The 22,022-nt window shown below is 40.8% G+C and overlaps 1 protein-coding gene across 7 annotated transcripts in view; it reads right to left on the reverse strand.

Moving 5' to 3' along the window:
• The window catches only part of kidins220a (kinase D-interacting substrate 220a), a 47,333-nt gene extending 25,502 nt beyond the window's left edge, over positions 1-21,831 (reverse strand). The window contains exons 1-24 of one of the 7 annotated variants that reach the window (XM_078796219.1): positions 21,572-21,830; positions 17,153-17,311; positions 16,773-16,871; positions 16,304-16,402; positions 15,590-15,688; positions 15,424-15,522; positions 15,105-15,203; positions 14,330-14,527; positions 14,143-14,241; positions 13,306-13,404; positions 13,117-13,215; positions 12,856-13,033; positions 12,612-12,776; positions 12,359-12,538; positions 11,916-12,081; positions 11,673-11,824; positions 11,369-11,469; positions 10,780-10,965; positions 10,496-10,636; positions 7,637-7,874; positions 7,471-7,562; positions 4,565-4,709; positions 4,309-4,471; positions 2,128-2,881 (exon numbers count right to left, since the gene is read on the reverse strand). In XM_078796219.1, the coding sequence (XP_078652345.1) occupies positions 2,872-2,881; positions 4,309-4,471; positions 4,565-4,709; positions 7,471-7,562; positions 7,637-7,874; positions 10,496-10,636; positions 10,780-10,965; positions 11,369-11,469; positions 11,673-11,824; positions 11,916-12,081; positions 12,359-12,538; positions 12,612-12,776; positions 12,856-13,033; positions 13,117-13,215; positions 13,306-13,404; positions 14,143-14,241; positions 14,330-14,527; positions 15,105-15,203; positions 15,424-15,522; positions 15,590-15,688; positions 16,304-16,402; positions 16,773-16,871; positions 17,153-17,284 (3,039 nt within the window). In that variant the 5' untranslated portion in view covers positions 17,285-17,311; positions 21,572-21,830 and the 3' untranslated portion in view covers positions 2,128-2,871. Of the gene's footprint in view, positions 1-2,127; positions 2,882-4,308; positions 4,472-4,564; positions 4,710-7,470; positions 7,563-7,636; positions 7,875-10,495; positions 10,637-10,779; positions 10,966-11,368; positions 11,470-11,672; positions 11,825-11,915; positions 12,082-12,358; positions 12,539-12,611; positions 12,777-12,855; positions 13,034-13,116; positions 13,216-13,305; positions 13,405-14,142; positions 14,242-14,329; positions 14,528-15,104; positions 15,204-15,423; positions 15,523-15,589; positions 15,689-16,303; positions 16,403-16,772; positions 16,872-17,152; positions 17,312-19,556; positions 20,028-21,571 lie in introns of those variants that run through there. The other 6 variants (XM_058090395.2, XM_058090390.2, XM_058090393.2 and 3 more) reach the window with 6 other exon arrangements.
• Positions 21,832-22,022: the final 191 nt, after the last annotated feature.

Here is a 22,022-nt window from a genome sequence, read left to right on the forward strand (position 1 = left end):
GAGAGGCTAGTTAGCTTGTTGTCATTAAGGCTCTAATGGCCGCCAAACCTGGAGAAAAACAGACCCCTGAGAGAACACCGAGGATGAAGACACACAAGGAGCGCTGAATATGATAGTCACAAGGCTGCAAGCTCAAATTCAATTAGTGTGTGATCAGACAAAACGGCAATACAAACAGGAATGCTAATGGCTGCTTCAAAAAAAAACACTCCAAGCTTAATTTCAATTGTCAGTGGCGGTGTGCCGGGTGGACCACAAGCGCTGGCTCAACGCTTGAAGTTTCATTTGTTGCTTCCTGTACAGAACTTTAATCTGCACTATTTGTGTGAGTGTGGGCCAAAATCTCCAAAAGGCATCTTTATAACACGCATCGTTGCTGCTACCGTGCATCAGTTTGTGCAGCCTTTCCCCCGTCATTCTACCGTTAATGATGTCAAATTGCTGAGGTTATAAACCGATTGCACATTCTCCATCAGATTAGAGAGGCTGTACTGGTCTACGCCCGCTACAAGAATGAGTGCCTTGGTATTACTGAAAAACAGTTTTACATTGTATTTGTATCGCTTGTATTATTGTAACACCCTGGGATATCACACATCATTGAGTGAATGCATGTTTTCAATATTTTTGACTTAATTCATATTCCTAGCATCACCTGACAAGGATTAAACCTGCATCCTTTCATCTAATCTCACTAGCGACTAAAGATAACCTCTTTTATCCTTTCTGTGATTTACAAAATGGCGATGCTCTGCTCACAAGCTTATTAGAAGAAGGGGAGAAGGAAAGGAAGAGTTGGCTCCCTTGTGACTGAGATGCAGGGCGACAGTTGACCTATAAGGGCTGACTCACCCCCACGTTCACTTCACCACTAATATATTCACTTATTATCGCTCAGGGGAAGTGCACTATTGCTATGTCAGAATGCTTAACTCGCTCAATGCTGTTCTCCAAAATGTGTGCACACACTTTCATACTGTATATATTGTGAGTAACTGCATTTTGAAAGTAATTATTGTCTCTGTGATGTGTTACACTGACCAAAACAACTGCAGCCATGACATGACGTTAATGCCAATTTAGTATTTTGTAGCATTTTCAACCCATGAAAAATTTTGGCCTCACAGGCGCCAAATATTACTTGAGTAATTAATTCTATTTAGTAGATTTATTTGGCTTCTTGTGATGGCAAAGAGGAAAACTGTGATGATAACCATAGAACCAGAAATGGAACTTACTGAAACATAAACGTGTCAGCCTACTGTATACAATTAAACATCGCTTCATAATACAACTAATGGAGTCACCATTACCGAAACTTCTTTCCTAGACGTATTGATTTCACATACTACTAGAGGAGCTGACCCTATTTTCGTCAACAACAGCAACATAGATACAGCGACAACACTTCCAATGTCTGCTCTCCTTGGGATGGCGTTGAGTTCCAGTACAAGATGTGTGCTATAGTCCTCGGGTAAAAAATGCTGACAGCAAACAAACATCTTGTTGAGTGTTCGAAATGGATTGGTAGGTATCCACTCCTCTGTCTGTGAGTGATGACATGAATGGCTAGTGAGGCGTTGTATTAGTCCGCCAGATAAATATAGTTTTTCTCGTTTGCTGCTACAATAATATCACCATAGCTTGATTAATTTACCAGTTATGTAAATGGGACATTGTTGCTTTAGCGTCAAAATATGTATTTCCCATGATGTCTATTGTTAGCTCGCTCATATTAACTTGTTTTCTTGCGGTACAATACGCAGTCAAGGGAAAGGATGTTTCACATGAGGACAGCTCCTCCTTTAATGCCTAAAAGGGATAGTTTTGGTCCGAGTAGTTTTACTTTATTGTGGAATCTCGGTTAACGATTAATTAACAGTTAATTATTTCCTATGGCAAAACTTGTTTTGACATGAAAACAACTTGGCAACTAGGGTTACAGAATTGTGTTCTAATTTTGACGTTTAACTGTAGATTGATACAATTAATGGGTCGCTATCAAAATCTATCGATAGTAAGTTAAGTCAGCCTGCACCACAGATTTGGCATATCGGCTTATAAAAATGTATATGTAGATATACAGTATACAAAAGGTGTGACACTCATTACTTCATTTTTCTTTTACTCTTGATATTGCTGTGTTCCTGGATTATTTTAAACATATTTATTAAAACAAAAAGTAGTCAGACTCCAGTAAAAGAATCTCAAGAGCCTTGAAAAAAAGATCCACATGAGTCTTATCAATGGAAGATCTGTACATAAGATAAGGTCCCAAGGCGAGGCCTGTTTAGGGATGTCATCATCATTAACGTCATTTTGGCCAACGGTGAGACAGAGCAGCCATTTGGAAAGACAGCCAGTGAGGAGGAAGATGAAGAAGACAGACAGCGCTGCTGGTCAGAAACAGGAAGATGGTAACATTAGGCTTAATGAGCACACCCACGCCTTGTTAAATGGCAGCTTCTTGTTGGATGGTCAATGTTCACATACTTCATGGTTGTCTTTTTCTCACAAGCATGTCGTGTTTATTGTCCTTGATAATGTCACCACACAGACAGAAATCATCATTTTCATAAAAATACGTTTTCTGACTAAATGCATCATATGCTGTCATCTTCTTGTTCACACTTGAAGCAAAAAGTCATGTTTATGAAATAAATTAAAAAGAGCTGATCCAATGAGGAAGTGTTTCTCGATGGATGGAGGAGGCCTGTCTGTTGAATCAAGCTGGCTGAGCGGCTGACAATAATCGCGTGTGACACTTTCCTGCCGCAGGAGTCGTAGGCGCTAGTGTATTGTGACAGAGTGCAACCTTTAAAGGCCAGCGACTGATGCACAACAGCGGCCAAACCCAGCGACAACCTCCGCCTAAGAGCATCTGTGGCCGCACAAACACAAAGATGTCACCGCCGTGGTGTGCATCCATAGCACAACAACACTGCTCCTTCCTTTGCTGCTCCAACAAAGACATCTGAGACTAATTTGACCGCTTCTAAGAACATGTCAAGTCATTAATCTAGCTTGCATACTTTAATAGAGTTATAATTTGACACATGCATAATAAAAAAAAATACCAAATGAGGAGCAAGGAGCTGTGGCACTAATTACCATTTGGAGGGGTGCTGAAATGAAAATCCTCTACTGCCACCTGCTGGTCTACGTGTGTTACTATGTCAGTGATTTTACACTACCTCCTGGATTTAAACAAAGAACATAGAGACAGGCCTTTTATTGGCAGCAGTGATGTTGTTTATCTGGCAACAAGCATGTTACACCTTGCTTAAATTTGTCAAGATTAAAAAAATAATGTAATGGCTGTCCAATGTCGTAGAATTTGTAATGATCATTTAATATGACATGACTCTCAAAAATCATGAATAGGGGAGCCACCAGGTATTTTGAGATCAAATGAAAAAAAAAGCATTGGGTCCCACGGGACAGCTTTGACTTGAACCTGAATTTCGTTAGATGCATGTTATGGATTAATACAAATATATGAAAAACAAATAGTTAGTGCAAAAAAATTATCTGACTTTGGGATTGAACCCACACACTTTGCCCTAAAAGGTAGCAGCTGTACCATGACACTACTTCAGGGGACTGGCAGCTGAGTGGGTGAATTCTGTCATTTTATTTCCCAATTCTGCTGCATGCTGTCAATCATTGTGGGGGTGTGGTGTCAGATTACTCTCTCTTTTATTTTCCCTCTCCTCCCGTGGGCTGTGCCTCACAGCAACAATGCACATCCTCTGCGTATTTGTACTTGCGCAAAATTGGGCCTCCCATGGAATATGTGCGTATGCGCAGCACGTGTTCTGGATGCGGGGAGCGGGGGACCTGCTGTTCTGACTACAAAAAGAATACACTACTCGTTCAAAATTATTGAATAACTGCTGTTTGTGTTATGTCTGATCAGAAACTTAAGCCGATAATGATGTTATAAACCCAGTTATGAACTACCTTTTCAGGCATTAATATTACTTTAGAGCACACTATTAGGTATGTTGATCCAATGGCACTTAAATATTATCATGGGAGTTACAACCATTTATTATGTTCATTGAAAGTATAATAACCTAGTTATTAACTCATTTATAAGCAATTTTCAAACCACTAGTAAGGGAACTGTAATTGTACAATGGCACCATAATGTTTTATCAGTATAATAAACTTTTCTTTCATTATGTTATTGTATTTTACTACCTTTTTGCTGATTGGCAAGAAGAAATCATGGTCCTAAATATGGTTCCTTGCCCTATTAAATATACAATGGCGGAGATCTTTGTAGACTAGACTTGTTCTTACCTCTCATAGATGGTCTTAAGAGAGATCTGATCAGACACACTGTCAGTCTCTTCCAAATAGAGGATGATCCATGACGTCCTGTAAGGCCACTCCTCAGTCAGATTGATCCACGACGCCAGACGATCCCAGTTGAAGATGATCTGATTGGCTCTCAACAGACGGCCTATCAAAAGATCAAATTCATAGTCAAATTTGGACTGAGCCAGTTTTCCTTATTGAAGCTGGTGAATTGGGATGTGTGCTCAGTATGGTTTACCTGTAATAGAAACTATATTGAGTAGCCTCCTCATGGTCTGGGGGCTGATGTCACTGAACCAGTCCTCAGTCACCAGCAGCTTTGTCAAGTCAAAGGACATTTGTCTAGTGATAGTTCTCTGCATCTGGCGGCGTCTGTATGTGTCCTACAAAGATTAAAAAATACATTTATTTATTACTGATTCATTTACTGTATATCTTTTAAAAGGTTATTTTTTCATGTTTATCATTTTTCATATTTATCCCTCTTTGACTGCAAGAAGAAGAAAAAAATTTTCAAAAGAGCCACTGTCCAAAAGCAGAACAGTCATGACATGACACACAGGCTAGCTATTGACACAGATCTACGGGGGAACATCTGTGATGATATCAGACAGCTGCCATGGTCATGAGCCAAGGCCAGGCTTTTTGGTGGACTTTGAAGTCGTAATACCACTCTTGTGACCTCTTTCTGGGACAGATGAAACATATGGCTACCACTCAGTCAGGGCTTGGAAAGGTCCTAGATCAAGATAGAAGTACAGTATTCGTGCTGTATATCTGTTTTCAAATTAGGTTACCATTACATGGTCAGTCTATAGGAAAATAAATAACATGTATTTAGTAACCATCAAAAGTGTTCAGGTTTCTCTTTGGGTTTTTCTGATACAACAGTATACAAATGTTTTTAAAAGAAGAAGAAAGTGAGAAGAGAAAAAAAATATTTTTTTTTACATCTGGGTGCGGAAAATGAAAATTTCTGGTGTCCATTCATTCCTGAGTGAAATTTCTACTGGAAATTGGATATAAATGGATATAAATATATGACTGTGGTTGTTTTGGTGTACTTATTTTTATTTTTTTTTAATCAATAAATTGATTGTTGATCGACCATGTCTTCCCTCAATGTCCAGAAAAAACTACACAATTTTATATCAACACAAAAACGTCACAATCTTTGTAGCTGTGGAATGGACAGATTATGAATTTCCCAGCATGCTTTGCTGTAGTTAAAATCATCACTTGTGACTGTCTTATGCTTCTTTAAACGTATTATTTTGTACAAAGGTTCCTGTTTGCTGCAGAGCATGTATTTCTATGGGAGAGATGCAGGTCGAGCTCTTATAAAATGCACTTCTGCCACCTTGTGGCAATTTTTGCAGCTTTAAACTGCGCTCCTCTATTGTGGATTTACATCATCACACTGTTTCCACTTGCACTGAAATGTTTGCCCTGAGAATATTAGAACAACTGTCTAGTAAGGAGAATCTACATGGGTCTAAAGGAAATGCAGGGATAGGGATTGCTATCCGACAAGTATTTTATCACATAAGATGTCACCAGCTGTTATAGCAGGGCTGTACAGTGAAACTAATTCACTTAAATTCACTTAATTCAAATATAACGGAGGTGCATTTTTCAACCTTTTCATTCGCATCTGGATATAAATCTACAAGTCTTGTGCAACTTTTCTTTGTTCAGATCGGCAACTCCATGCTTGTGCGGGTGAGAGTGTGAAGCTGCACTTTCTGAAATAGAGCTAACAAGCTACAGTATGTTATCAGATGGATACTGCATTGATGCATGAAAGATGACTATTCTCTGTGACCTAAGTGCTGTCCCACTCATGCGCTAATATATTTAGTTTTCCTTTGTATGCGTCATAACTCCGCTCCGAATTCCTGCGCAAAGCGCATTAAAGAAAACAAGGAGGTGTTTCTTTCGTTTCTTTCTTTCATCGCTCTTCATTTGTGTATATCTCCCCAGTAATGATACCAAGTTGGATGATCAATTATAACTTGACGATGGGTCATGACACGAGTCGTTCTTTAATTTCCCTAGAGCTCTTATTTCAGCAGAAAACAAAAAGAGCCTGCCCTGCCAAGAGAATGGATGTCAGGATGCTCCTGGAATTAAATAGCAAGCACCAGCATTTGAGGGTGCCAGATATAAAAAAAACAAAAAAACAGGCCCAACAAATGTGAGGTAAACAAGAAAGTGGAGGCGGGGAGGAAGTAGAGGGTTAGCACAAAGGTCTCGCAAGGGGGCAGGAAGGCATCAGCAACAGCAGCGGAGTCGCTTAGCCTCCTGCCAGCAGACCCGGTTGCCAGTGTTTTGTCACAGGGACCCACTGCTGCTCGGCCTTGTCATTAGATGGTGACGACGCAGCAGGAAGGATAAACAGCCATTACATCAATTACACCAGAAACCTTGGCTGCACACCCAGCACCCCGCGCTCTCCCACTCTCTCCATATCAGCATGTCTCCTACTGTCCACTGGCCTCCATGCTGCCTGCCAACACCACGCGTGCACTGAGCATCCTCTTCAGGAGGTGGCGGAAATGAGAAATCATTTGCAGGCAGGCTACATGGATGTACAGCACACAGTTCAATGTAAAGCCACAATGCAATGTGAGCAGAATTTATGTGAAATCAACAAATATTTGTTATTTATGTTATTACCTAATCAATTATATTATATTCATTTGTATGTGTTTGTATGTATGCCCAATTTAACCTTGTAGTTTCCCAAATAACCTTATAAGACTTCACATCAGTAAACATCAGTAAATCTAAAAAACTAACTCACAATGGCATTTGACTTTTCTCTGTCATTTTTGTTTTTTGTACTGATGCTGCCAGTGACAGCAATATTGTGACAGCAGCATTGCGACATTGAATGTTGTACATACATCCCTTTCTTAGCTGCTCAGTACAATATCGCACTAATAATCATAATAATAGTAATAATAATAAAAGGGGAATAACAGAAAGGGAGCTGTGTCTGGCCCTGAAGTGTAGACACTCACCTCCAGCACAAGCAGTAATCTGCTTCTGCGTTTGTATGATAGTTATAGATGTGAAAATGTCACTTGACTGGGACAGTATGACAGTAGGACAGATCAATTCAACGGCTTGTGCTGTTACCCTGCGGTTGAGAGCGTTCTTGCTGCCGAACTTGGCCTGGTCTGGAGCCAAGCTATTTTGAGACATCTTCTTGTCGCCATCATCAGTCCATCCTAGGGCAAAATAAAGAACGAACAAGATGAGTTTGCCAACAAAAATCGTCATATAAAGATGCAGTTGGTCGTACCTTCAGCAGCGAAGCTGTCACCGTTGGTGGGAGCTGCCATGCAGAGCTTTTTGGCCGTGCTGAGACCCCGGCTGTTGAGGAATACAGGCAGGTGGACAATGTTTCTCATGTAGTCGTGGCCGTTGATGTTGGAGTCTCTCAGCACGCTATTGAGGTTTTGGTTGATGGCTTTGATGATGATATGGGGGTCGCTAGCAAAGATGGAGATGAAGGGGCCTTTGGAGAATAGAACACGGACCTAGTAGAAGAAAGGGACCATGACCAGTGTCAAATAAGACATAAAGACATCCATCATCTATAGGATTAACAGCTGCGGCTGACAAATAGATTTGAGTTGAGATGTATCGTGGGTGGTCAGCACAGTAGCACAGTATTTACCTCTGTATGTACTTTAAAGGGGAACTGCACTTTTGGGGGAATTTTGTCTCAGTCCCCTTTAATGCTTTTGCATATATTAGCTCTACTTAAAACCTCATTAAGGTGCAAATGAGCAAACTGCATATTCTAGCTTAAGATTTTGATCAGGTCTGTATACATTATATACATATACGTACATATACATTCACCACACTCGGTCAAGGAATGCAATCTTTCTGCGAATAAACAACATCAAATGAAACTTTGATACAGTGAAGAAAATAAGTATTTGAACACCCTGCTATTTTGCTATTTCTCCCACTTAGAAATCATGGAGGGGTCTGAAATTTTCATCGTAGGTGCATGTCCACTGTGAGAGAGATAAACTAAAAAGAAAAATCCAGAAATCACAATGCATGATTTTTTAACAATTTATTTGTGTGATACAGCTGCAAATAAGTATTTGAACACCTGTGTATCATCTAGAATTCTGACCCTGAAAGACCTGTTAGTCTGCCCATTAGAAGTCCACCTGCACTCCATGTATCATCCTGAATCAGATGCACCTGTTTGAGGTCGTTAGCTGCATAAAGACACCTGTCCACCCCATACAATCAGTAAGACTTTAACTTGTAACATGGCGAAGACCAAAGAGCTGTCCAAAGACACCAGAGACAAAATTGTACACCTCCACAAGGCTGGAAAGGGCTACGGAGCAATTACCAAGCAGCTTGGTGAAAAAAGGTCCACTGTTGGAGCTATCATTAGAAAATGGAAGAAGCTAAACATGACGGTCAATCTCAATCGGAGTGGAGCCCCATGCAAGATATCACCTCGTGGGGTCTCAATGATTCTAAGAAAGGTGAGGAATCAGCCCAGAACTACACGACAGGACTTGGTCAATGACCTGAAAAGAGCTGGGACCACCGTTTCCAAGGTTACTGTAGGTAATACACTAAGACGTCATGATGTGAAATCATGCATGGCACGAAAGGTTCCCCTGCTTAAACCAGCACATGTCAAGGCCCGTCTTAAGTTTGCATATGACCATTTGGATGATACAGAGGAGTCATGGGAGAAAGTTTTATGGTCAGATGAGACCAAAATAGAACTTTTTGGTCATAATTCCAATAAGCGTGTTTGGAGGAAGAAGAATGAAGAGTACAATCCGAAGAACACCATCCCTACTGTGAAGCATGGGGGTGGTAGCATCATGCTTTGGGGGTGTTTTTCTGCACATGGGACAGGACGAGTGCACTGCATTAAAGAGAGGATGACTGGGGCCGTGTATTGTGAGATTTTGGGGAACAACCTCCTTCCCTCTGTCAGAGCATTGAAGATGGGTCGTGGCTGGGTCTTCCAACACGACAACGACCCGAAGCACACAGCCAGGAAAACCAAGGAGTGGCTCCGTAAGAAGCATATCAAGGTTCTAGCATGGCCCAGCCAGTCTCCAGACCTGAACCCAATCGAAAATCTTTGGAGGGAGCTCAAACTCCGTGTTTCTCAGCGACAGCCCAGAAACCTGACTGATCTAGAGAAGATCTGTGTGGAGGAGTGGGCCAAGATCCCTCCTGCAGTGTGTGCAAACTTGGTGAAAAACTACAGGAAACGTTTGACCTCTGTAATAGCAAACAAAGGCTACTGTACCAAATATTAACATTCATTTTCTCAGGTGTTCAAATACTTATTAGCAGCTGTATCACACAAATAAATTGTTAAAAAATCATGCATTGTGATTTCTGGATTTTTCTTTTTAGTTTATCTCTCTCACAGTGGACATGCACCTACGATGAAAATTTCAGACCCCTCCATGATTTCTAAGTGGGAGAAATAGCAAAATAGCAGGGTGTTCAAATACTTATTTTCTTCACTGTATAATACTTTCTACTTCAATGATTGATTTGTCCAACAACTTCATATTTTCTTACACATGTGTTTGTTAAATTTGATTCTAACCCTGATAAAGAGTTTTGGGTCCATCTATCCTGCTTTGAAAGGGGAAGTAAATCTCATCACCAGCACGCTAACGCTGTGACGCTGTGATACATCATCCATCTTGTGTCTGCACTGCAGCACAAAGTTATTAGGAATTTCCACAGTGCTAAATAAAGTACACTGCCCAAGCATCACGGGATGTGAACCGTTTAGCCTCACATGCTCCATGCATGAGGATGAACCTCCAACCCAGCAGCAGCTATCCACAATATCACATGGATTTCATAATACACACATTTACTTCAAACACTACCACAGATGAGAAGATTGCATTAGCTCACAGGAGGTTGCAATCTACTTTAGGACAGCTTCACAAAATAATAACATTTGGATAAAGGTGGGGTAATTTTATTAGAGGCCAGCTGCTCTCAGTAGGCAAGAAAGCTTGAGTAGCTGCAGTAGCTGGGAACAACAGGGTAGCTGTATACCTCCGGAGTGAGCATGTGTGCGCTCAAAGGCATGAAAAGTTGGGCTCATGTGAACAAATATTCTTGAGTGACATACCGTGTCCAGCATCTGAAGCACTTTGTCCTGTTCACAGGCATCCAGCCCATCTATAATGACAGCCATCCGTGTCTGGTTCTGGGTGAAACCATCAATGGTCTTGGCCATCTTTGACATTAGCTCCACTTCATGCTTCAAAACCTGACGTGACAAGGACAAATGTACGCTATCTACCAAGGAAACCACAACCACATCACTGGGTCTTTCGGGTAACATGTGGCTAAGACATTTTACACACAAAAGCACCCTTACAACCGTGACATAAAGTTGACGAGGAATTGTACCTTCATAAACCCTTCACTCTTGAGCTGGTGCAGGTTGTTGGCAGCCCTGTGCAGGCGTTTCCTCTGGGAGTTGAGGACGGAATCACCCACCTGCCACCAGGTCTTACAGTTGAGGAGCAAGGCCAAGCCCACCACACTGGCCATGGCTATCAGCACTGCATTCACTGTCAGGTTGCCGGGGTCCACCTGAACAATTTATGATAGACAAGTCATTAGATCCTTGAGGCAACATATTCTGTGTCCATATATCTATACCCATTGTCATTGTCATTATATGGTCATATCACCACGTACTTCGGTACATAACAAAAATAATTAAATTTAAAAAAAAAAAAAAAAAAAAACTTTAATTAGATTAGAAAGGCAGGAAGTGAACAAATATAACAGTTACTTCTTGTAAAAGTACCAGATGGAGGGGTAGGATTTAATAAGCTTTGCTTCTTCCTACTCCTTTTGGACATGTGGAGCTGTGAACTGATTATGCGATGCACTCAATTGTAATCTGATGCTTATTCAAATGAAATAAAACCATTTCCATTACCATAAACATTCTGGCGATTTAATAATCATTTTAATCCTTTTAACCCACCTTAAATATAGCCAGCAGAGCGAGGCCGGCAATGAGGCAACAGAGCGTCAAGGCAAACAGCACAAAGGAGGGCATGCAGCAGGTCTTCTTCCATTTTTTACCTGTTGTTGGGTGGGAGGACATGCATAATGTGACATAGCCAGCCTAACTTCATTAAAAACATCCTTAACCACTTAATAATGCAGTGTGGGAGTAAGTTCAGTTCTGTCAAGCCATAACTGACTTTTAGCAATTTAACAAGGACGAGATCCAGGATGTTGTAACAATCTGTGACTTGTAAGTGATTGCTGGACATTTAAGTCACCTTGGATCTCATCATTCTTGAAAACCCTGAACAGCCTGGTAGCCATGAAGCCAAACTCCCTTTCACAAGCATCTGACAGTGTGGCAATCATCTCGGCCATGGATGTCTCTCCGCCAACACTGGATAGGCGATTGTAATCCGTGAACAAGAACCTAGCACAAATAAGAGAGGAACACACTCTTTTAATAAAATGCAAAAAACTCACAACTAAAATCGATTTGGTGCAGTTTGTGTATCAGTCACCTGACTGGCAGTGCTCGGGTGGTTTGCTCAGGCAGTTCGGGGGGATTGACAAACATCAGTTTCAGTAGGAGCTCCAGGTAACCGATTTGGCGTGCCAGGCGGGTGCTGATGACCCATGCCCAGTTCCAGCTCTCTCTCTCACGCCTGCTTCCAAAGTACACCAAAACTGGAGCACAGACAAAAGAGCAAAGGTTTGGACTAAAACTGGTTAAAAGCTGTCACACTTGTAACATTCAGGTATATTAAACTAGTTCTATGGAGGTTTTGATTTAGCATTAGGGCTTTCTTCTTTCTTCTTGCATCTGAAAAAGCTGTTTTGAGGGAAAAATCATCAGCAACAGCAGCATGTTTACTTTTTGGTTGTGTCATGGCGCCCTCTAGTGAGCACCACAGATTAATGCATCTTGAAAATAACATTTTCAATCATGATAATAGCTTTTTACCAAAGAAGATGTAAAGCAAGGCAAGTAAGCTGAGCGAAACGGCAATGGCCAGCTTGTGATCAACAGTAAAGCCCAGGATGACGGCCACTGAGCCACACAGTAGGAGGGTAAGGAAAACCACAAGCCAGGAGAACTGGAACAGGGGCTCAATCTGCTGGCCTGCAAATGTCTTCATTTCATCTGAGGGGAGAGAATGGAGACACCCTATCAGATCATTCAACTTTTTCAACCTTCAAACTGTGGGAATACACACCCTCCAGTTTTTTAAGAAGGAAAGACTTCCCGCTGCCCCACTGCGCGTACAGACCAACACAGATGGGGGGCTGCATGGTAGGCTCGCTGAGAATGTCGGCAAGAGCGCTGCTATACAGGTCATAACCCAACATGTCCCCGTCTGACTCAGTGGGGGACAGATGCTCTGAAAGAGAAAACAGTTCAGATGATAAATATTTCAGTTTAAGTCTCATTAATGTCGAATGACAAGAACGTAGTCGTACTGGCGCCAAATATCTGTGTCAGGATGCTTTTCTGGTGGGTGCAATCAATGTTGTATGGCGTCTCTCCAGCCTTGTTTGGGCGGTAAAGCAGGCGGCCATCTTTGGGGTTTCGCAGCAGCAGCTCAGCCAGCTTTCGGCTCCTCCCCCTGATGGCGATGTGGAGGGGTGTGTCGCCTTTCTGTTTGAGTAACATGGAGGCCAAGGATGAAGGTTGACTTCAACATGAAGGTAAGTAATGCGTCAAGAGGTAAGAGTTCTTACCTTGTCTACAGCTGACACCTTGGCTCCTTTGTCCAACAGCAGCTCTACTATCTCAATGTTTCTCATTTTGGTGGCTTTGATAAGTGGTGTTTCACCCTCCTAAAATAACAGGATATACACTTAACTACAAAAAACTGCTGGGAAACAGTGAAGAGTAAGTACATGCTATGTGGCTGTGGAATGTCATACCTTGGTGCAGCTCTCAGTGTCAGGGTTACACTGCAGGATGTCTCTCACCATGGTGGCGTTACCTTTCTCCACCGCCCAGTAGAGCGCGGTCTTACCATCCTGATGTAGAAGGGAAATATTAATCTATTTGGCATTTCTATGAAAAAATGAAAAACACCTGTGCTGAATTATTATCTGTGACCATTGTATTGCTCCTGTCCTTCGAGAGATGGATTCTTTCATTTGCTTGTCTTGGTGCCTTATTTTCCCAAAAGCAACTTCCGACAAATGTAGGGACTGATAGTTTGAGACTGAGTGAAAGCACTGGTCTTGGTAGACTAAGTGAACACACGTATTGTTCTGAGGGTCCTGTCGAGGGGTCTACCCCGCCTCACAGCAGTCAATGCACAGTCGGCTCCAGTGGTACATGATCTGCCTCTCCCGGAGTCACCACCTCAGCGATTTATGCTACCTTCGTGTAAAAATAAGCCACTTGCCATGAGCAATCTACCCTTTTCACTTGTCACCCCCAGATAACTATTTTGTTTTTGTTTTATCATGCAAGTCGAAATGTGACATTTTGACTATTTTCAATTTGTTGTGAAATACTGTAACTTCAAATCAGAGGTAACTAACAATGGACTGGGTTTCCACTGCATTCAATAACAAACCTCAAATGGTTCTGCTGTCTGTTTTCAAAGGCAAAATATTTGCATGAACTCTGTGCTGTGAATTTAAGTACACTTGAGTTGTAACACCTGAGCAAAGTAAACAGTATTGAGTTTCAGGAAAACTGTGAACCCAAACAGGACTCCTGCTTGCTTGATCAACAATGACAGTGGGAAAAGAACCTCCTACCTGGCCCCTGACATCAATATCTGCGTATTTGTTCAGCAGCGCTCGAACTATCTCTACATGGCCTCCTCTCACTGCTCCAATCAGCATGGTCTCCCCAGTCTGGAGGGAAGAAACAGCAAGAAGGAAATTGTATTTGTTTTCCCATGTGGATCTCTTTGTAAAAACATTAGTGTCAAACGGGCCTCACCCTGTCTGGGATGTTAACATAAGTGCCAGCATCCAGCAAGTCCTGGACAATCTCTGTGTGACCCTCCTTGGCGGCGATGGCCAGGGCGGTGTTGCCGTCCTTGTCTGTCATGTTGACATTTGGGTTCCTCTTCAGCAGCTCCTTGACAACTTCGGTGTAGCCGCCTTTCACTGCCACAATCAAAGCTGTCATGGAGTTCTGGAAAACGTCAGGGAAAACACGCTTGTTAACAGAGCTCAAAACTACTGTTGTTTGCTTGTAGTTGTTGTAGAAAAGCAGTGTATTATGTTAATTGATTGAGCGAATATGTTGGGTGTTATTATTTAGCGACACAAGAAAGGGTTCCCAAACCTTTTACAGTTGCGTACCTCTTCAGTCATTTGAACTGAAGATATGCACTCCCTACTGCTGTACACTTAAAATATAAACCTTTTTATCTTAACATATCTCAAATTGAAAGATTGAACACAATTAATTGGTATAGTTTTCTGAAACTTACCTATGTTCTACTGCTGATTACTAAAGAACAGAAAAAGGTAGAGACAAACTTTTTGATCTGATGAAAGATGTGACTCTCTTTTGGTAGGCATCATGTTGATATAGCTATAAAACACAATGATCTGTGTGCTTTCAAAAATCAGTCAATCATCAAAAATGTCTAGTACTGATGGCTGGGATTGAATGAGTTAATGACACCTGTGGACTATATGACATAGTGTCTCAGTCATATGACACTGATGCACAGGATCATATAGGATAGCTACAATCTACTTACAGCTCCTTCCTGGTCCACGTCGGCTCCATTGGCTAGAAGGTGCATCACACTGTCGTAGTGACCTTTCCTGGCAGCCCAGATCAGCGAAGTAGTGCCATACTGGGAAAAAAACAATGAAATATGAGAGGGATGAGACCAAAGAGTAATTATTGTTAAAAGAAAAGGGAACACAGATTTGTAGATAATGAAAGAATGCTGTTTTCTGTATTCTCAGATATACAATACCAGTCAAAAGTATGGGGACACTTTCTCTTCTACTAACATGACAAGGTGTCTGCAATTTTTTCATTTTTTTTTAAGTATGTCAGTGGTTTGCTACCTTGTCTGAGCAGTTGACCTTTGCGCCGTGCTGCAGCAGTAGATGGACGATCTCAGCATGACCTCGACCCGCTGCCCAAATGATGGGGTAGACGCTATACTGTTGGGGAAAAACCATAGCGGTGATGCCATAGCTATTGTTAAGTACAGTATCAAAGCACGAGTACCTGGCCGGTGATGTTAGGGTTTGCTCCTTTATCCAGGAGCAGCTGTGCCACATCTGTGCGACCTTTATAGGCGGCCCACATGAGAGCAGTCCAGCCTCCCTAATTATACAAAACATACAAAAAACATACAAAAAGTAAGGACAACTGAGTAGAGTGGTGTTTGGATAGTTCAAACCCTCCACAATACAAATGTTTGTAGTGTTGTGTGGCAAGACAATGCACTATTTACAGCTGGTGTGAGACGCATTGTACCGAGGGAACACTATTGTAGGGTTGTTGTTTTGGTTTTTTTTTGTATAAACCCGTTGCGATTTGTGTTGTGCAGCTCAGACAAACCTCACAGGGCAATGACTCAAACTATGTGTTTTCCCTTGAGTCACACACACCGAAATCCGCAACAAGTGAAATATGTCAGTTGGAAATAGTATGTCTTACGATCTTACAGTGATCCCAATAGGTCCAACTAAATACAGACACTACCTTTACACTGTCTGTGTTCCAGAGGCAAATCATATTACTGCCCCATTGGGATAACATTAAGAGATAATAGGATTACTACAAGAAAGAAGCCATCCCACTACTAGTAGTAGTAGTATTAATCGTATTTTCTGGCTAATGGATCTTCCACTTCAACCATACTCATGACGTCACACTAATGGTAATTAAATCAAGACATGAATGATATATTTTTATAATGATCGTTATCATTCTCACCATGTCTCGATGTTCCTTGTTGGCGTCGTTATCCAGCAGTTCCCTCACTACCTGGATATGACCCTCCTTAGAGGCTGAGATTAGAGCAGTCCAACAGTCCTGTGTGCAAATGCAAATAATGTTACTATAAAACTCTCCATTATTTTCCATTGTCCTGCTGAGTGTCAGTCCGAGATATCTGAGGTAACCTACCAAATGACCGTACTGAGTGGAAGGTGGGAAAGGGTCAAACATAAGAGCTATGAGCAACAAAAATAACTGGAGTGCGTCATGTGTAATAACAAGATACAATGTGTCTACATAATAACAGTAAAAGTAATCATTGTGTCCAAACTAGTGCAAAGTGGCATACAGCCCACCTTCTGAAATCTACGATGCATTTTGTTTGGCTAACACAATCTACAGCATGCCAATGCACTGTTGATTCATAGGAGTGAATACAGACATGCGAGTACTTCTGTAAGCTTACAACATCATCATAGTTGACATTTGCTCCTCTTTTGATGAGCTCCTGGACTATGTCTAGATTGCCCTGCTCTGCCGCCACCATAAGTGGAGTCTGTCCATTCTGAAATCAGAAGAGAGAGAAAACCAACAGGATCAGGATATTAGCAGGTGTGGCATCAGAATTTGGCATTTAAGAAAAATACATTACACCAAACTACAGTTATCCGCGGTAAAGCACTATCTTGCCAGTATTTAGTTAAAGATCAATTAAGTTAAATTAAGCCAAACGACAAAAGAAAATGTCAACAACCCATCCGGTTTCCTTGTACCACATACGGCAGAACCCTGTATATGATCTGTATTTGTTTTGACAACGCTCTTCCCACAGTTATTGAAACTTACATCACTTCTGCTGTCCACATCTCTGAACTTGTCCAAATGAGCTTTGATTGCAGCCAGGTTCTCCTCCTCCACGTAGCTGAATAGGCTCTGGACGGCCATGGAAGTCATCTTCAGGGAGGTGGTGGTATCCATGGCTGAGTAGTGAACACCTGTACACCGCTGGAGCGGGAGGGGTAACACGATTAGTGTTTGCAGTATCCATATCAGTATCGGTAACAGTATCAGTCAAGGCGGACTGAGGTTGGCGAGTAAACTGCAGACTCAACTGCACAGAGCTACTCATTCAAATGAAATGCATTGTGAAAAAGTAGCTTACTTTGAATGTTGCAACATCAATATGGATAAACCAAGAGAACCTTTGGTATATTTGCTGGGTTCAAGCGGCACCAAAGTTCCACTGTAGCATTAGTGTAAATCGGTTATGCTCAGCTCATGTGTGCCTGTTCATGCTGAAAACATCAACTGAAACAACTGAAATTAAGGCACAGTTCACAGAGTCTCAGTCAAGAAGTCGGATGAAGCAGGTGAGACATTTTAATCCTCTGAAGCGAGGTCTCGAGATGACCAGTGGATTGAACCGTGGGAAGAATACTTCATTCCAGTTTTGCCAACATATGAATAATAATAGCTGTTAGATAATAACATGCATGACTGACTGTGGTACTAGCCTTTATTTGAATGGGTCTATAAGTGACTTGGCTTGGGGTATATAATATATATCACATACCTACATCTATAGATGAATGTAAAACATATATTATATATATAAATATATATATTTTTACTTTTTACAAAATATGGGACAAAATACGGTCTTATATTCAGGCCAACTTTGTAACAGAGACAATTGCTTTGAACTTTGGGACTTTCATTCATTTTCTACCGCTTACCCTCACGAGGGTTGCTGCCATGCTGGAGCCTATCCCAGCTGTCTTCACGCAAGCAGCCAATCACAGGGCACATATAGAACAACTGTTTACGCTCACATTCATACCTATGGACAATTTGGAGTCGCCAATTAACCTAGCATGTTTTTGGAATGTGGGAGGAAACCGGAGTACCAAGAGAAAACCCACACATGTACAAGGGGAACATGCAAACTCCACACAGAGATGGCTAAGGGTGGAATCGAACTCGGGTCTCCAAGCTGTGTGGCCTGCACGATAAGCACTTGTCAGCTGTGTTGGGACTTAACACATCAAATTTCTAATCCTTGAGTTTTTCCACTGGCTTTTACTGCAGAATGTGCTGCATTACATAGAATGGAACATTCTTACTTATCACCATCGTAAACTTCTACTTTACTGATGCCATGTGGGCTGCACAGGCGATGTATGCTGTGGTAAAAACGTTCATAAGAATACAACACATCTTTATTCATCCCACAAGTGAATTCAATTACGACATGGCATTTATTGGCGAGGAGGAAGTGTAGCTAACCTGTTTTGTATATATCGCAAAACATTTGACATGACTTTAAACAAGAAAAATAAGGATAATGTGTGTAATATTGCTTTAAAAATGCTTGGAGAAAACAAATGGACATGGTTCGCTTTGAAGATTATCCATAATTGAAGTCACAGACTCTTTTTGTGAACTACATACAGTTTTTAACAGCAACATGCACAAATAATTTCACGTATGCAACTACAACACCACAAGATCACCCTGGAGCAATAATTAAGTCTTCCGACCACTTCTATTATTTCACAGGACAAAGGAAAACCCATCAAACATGGCCGCCTCTTTGTAGTAGAGATTGAGCCGAATCAATAAGAATCATGTTAATAATTCATCAGAGTTGGGCTCTTCCATCACAGCCGAGGCCTAGTTCCCGCCACTAAAATTAAGCATCTGCTTTGTCTTCCTGCGAGGTGCCTCAGAAGTGAGTTTCCCTCACTAAAACGTTAGCAAACACGCAGCTTAGTATTTCAACATAATCTTGAAGCCATGCAAGCAGCTCATGCTCGGGTCAATACAGGCTACAATGTCACATGATTGTTGGACGCACTGTACAAAGAGCCAAAGCAGTCAAATACAAAGTGAATGAATAATCAGTGCACTCTTTACTGCCTTTTTATTCCAATTCTACCAACAATGGCCACCTGTTTCCCCATATTAAACAATATCAAGAGGGTGAAAAAAAATCCTTTGTTGACAGTGAAGGCAACAGGGTCCTGTTGACACGCCCTCCTGGTCTTTCATCACAACATGGACATGATACGTCCTTAAAGAACCAATCCAAATATCCTTAACATCGATCAGGCACAATTCACAAAGCGAACAGAAATCAACACATCATTAAACCAAAAACCTGAGCAGTGAATAAATCTAGTATGAGAGTCAGTCACAATTAATTATTGAAAAAAAGAACATACAAAAAATAAAGGAAAATCGACCTTACCTTGGTGAAGGTGAAAGCTCAGTTTTGCGTTTTTAACACCAATCTACGGCTTGGTCACTCGCTCACACACACAGCATCTACAAACACTGCCAGGATCAAGCTCGGCATCCCCCACCTTTTTTTCTTTTTTTTTTTTTTACACAAGGCTGAATATTATATGAGGGGGTTGGTCTACACCCATCGCCTCTACACACAATGGCAACAATACATTCACTGCTGGATTCAGATGAAAGGGGAAGGCCTTTATTTGTGTCATTTCTATTTTATGGGTAATGACATGAAAGTCAATCAATGATTACTTATTTTTCAAAAGCAAGATTATTACATTAATTTGGCTATAATGTCAAAACATAACCATATGATTGATGTTTTCTGTACACCATATTGCATAGTTTTAGTTATTTTATTTTAGTGTGTGTGCATAAAAAATAAATGACACTTTAAAAACTAGTAATATTCAGCAATTCTCTCCCGAGGTAAAACAACAAAAATGTAATTTGAAATTAATAATTAATACAAAGTTTAAACCTGATTCAAAATTAAATACTACACTACAGTGTGTGCTGTAGTGTTATTTCTTTGTCGTATTATTATTTTTTATTATTGCATTATGCATACCATGCAGTGCGAAAAAGTGTCCCCCTCCCCTCCGCCCTTCTTGATTTTTTTTGCTTGCTTGTTTTATCACAGCAAGTCTTCCATGTCCTGAAGCAGCAAAACCGTCCCAGGCCATCACACTACCACTACCATGTTTTACTGTAGGTACGATGAAATGCTGTGTTACTTTTATGCCCGATGTAATGGGACACACTTTCCAAAAAGTTAAACTTTTGTCTCATCAGACCATAGAGTATTTTCCCAAAGATCTTGTAAGATGTATACTGGAAAAATTAAAATGAGCCTTAATGTTCTTTTAGTTCAGCAGTTGTTTTGGTTTTGGAATTCTGCCATGTCTTTCTTATCGAACACGAACACTGACCTTAACTGGGGAAAATGAGACCCGCAGTTTTTTTAATGTTGTTGTGGGGTCTTTTGTGACCTCCTTGGGGTAATTTTGGTTGAATTATACATTTTATTTTTGCAAAATACCAGGAGCTAATAAAAAACTAGTGTCCAAAACAGTTTGGACACCTCCAATATATTGTCCCCAAGGCTACAGTTGCAATATCAGTGATACTTCTAACTTTACTGAAAGCCAGTACAAATACAATTATGGTGCTTTTAAAGACTTTTGAAAATTGTTACATACGCTGATCAATTTGCAGGATGTGTTTAAGGTTCATATATGGCCCAGTGTGAATGTTAAACAAGAAAAACAGTATATCTGCTCATCACTGGGTGTAATGTGAGGACATGCAATAGTAGGCAGTTTTGAAGTTTGAAGAACCAACACCGGATAGCATCTCTAAATTTAACCAGCTCAGCTCTTCATCACATGTCATGTAGACGTTAACCTGCTGAGGGGGGATCCAGTTCCATTGATTTAAACAAAACATGTTTGTCAGTCATAAACTATATCGTGTGCAGTTTAAAGTGTAATATTCTGCGCTATCCTGTCGATTAAATCTAGTTGGAGCAATATCCACTTTTAATGAGCAGACTGCAAAAGTCACAAAATAGTAATTAAGCTAAAAAAAATCGCAATGCATGTAATAGAAGTGAACGTAAAATTAAATTTCTTGCTTTAAAACGGTTTACCGTAGTGTTGGCACTTGGTGTGTAAATGCACACATCTGGATGTCATTTCTTCCCATCACATGGTCACAATGTGACAGCTTAGCGAGATAACTATTGATATTGTTGTTATTATCCTGCTTTCCCAGGTTCTGGAAGACTAAATGTGTAGTTTTAGTGACAGTCAACAGGAAGTTACAACAACTGTAGCGAGCTCAATTTACAGGAGCTAGCATGTTAGCATGAGCCCCGGAGTGGCTAGCACAGCAACAAGTACAAATAATTTGTCCACTTTTACAAGGGAAAATAAGCCACACAAACAGATGCCGTAGTAGTCCTACCTGTGCTGTGATGCTCTGAAAACGTCCGGAACATTCAGTTATGTCTCATAATGTTGTGGTGTTTCCATTTGTAAACTGTCTTTTTTTTATTTTTTTTAACCGAATGACGTGTACGTGGGAGGTAAGGCCTGTAGCCACAGGAGTGCCGATAAAATAAATAAATATTGAAATATATACATGTTTTGTTGCTTGGAAAACGTAAAATTATCTGTATTTTTTATGTTGTACAATGAATGAAATATATTCAATTTTTTTTAATTAATTTAAAATACATTACACAGTACATGAAGGCGTGGTTATATGATGTCATAATGACGTAACACAATATAGCTACGCCCTCAGGTGCTGTGTTTGTACACTAGTACACTTTTTTGTTGCAAGGCTCAATAGGATAGAGGCATTGCTGTACAGACACAAATAATAGCAAAATCGGGGTGTATGAAAACCAACA

This window comes from Doryrhamphus excisus, linkage group LG14, assembly GCF_037039965.1.
Source record: "Doryrhamphus excisus strain RoL-2023G ecotype Guam linkage group LG14, RoL_Dexc_Guam_v1.1, whole genome shotgun sequence".
Taxonomy (NCBI): domain Eukaryota; kingdom Metazoa; phylum Chordata; class Actinopteri; order Syngnathiformes; family Syngnathidae; genus Doryrhamphus; species Doryrhamphus excisus.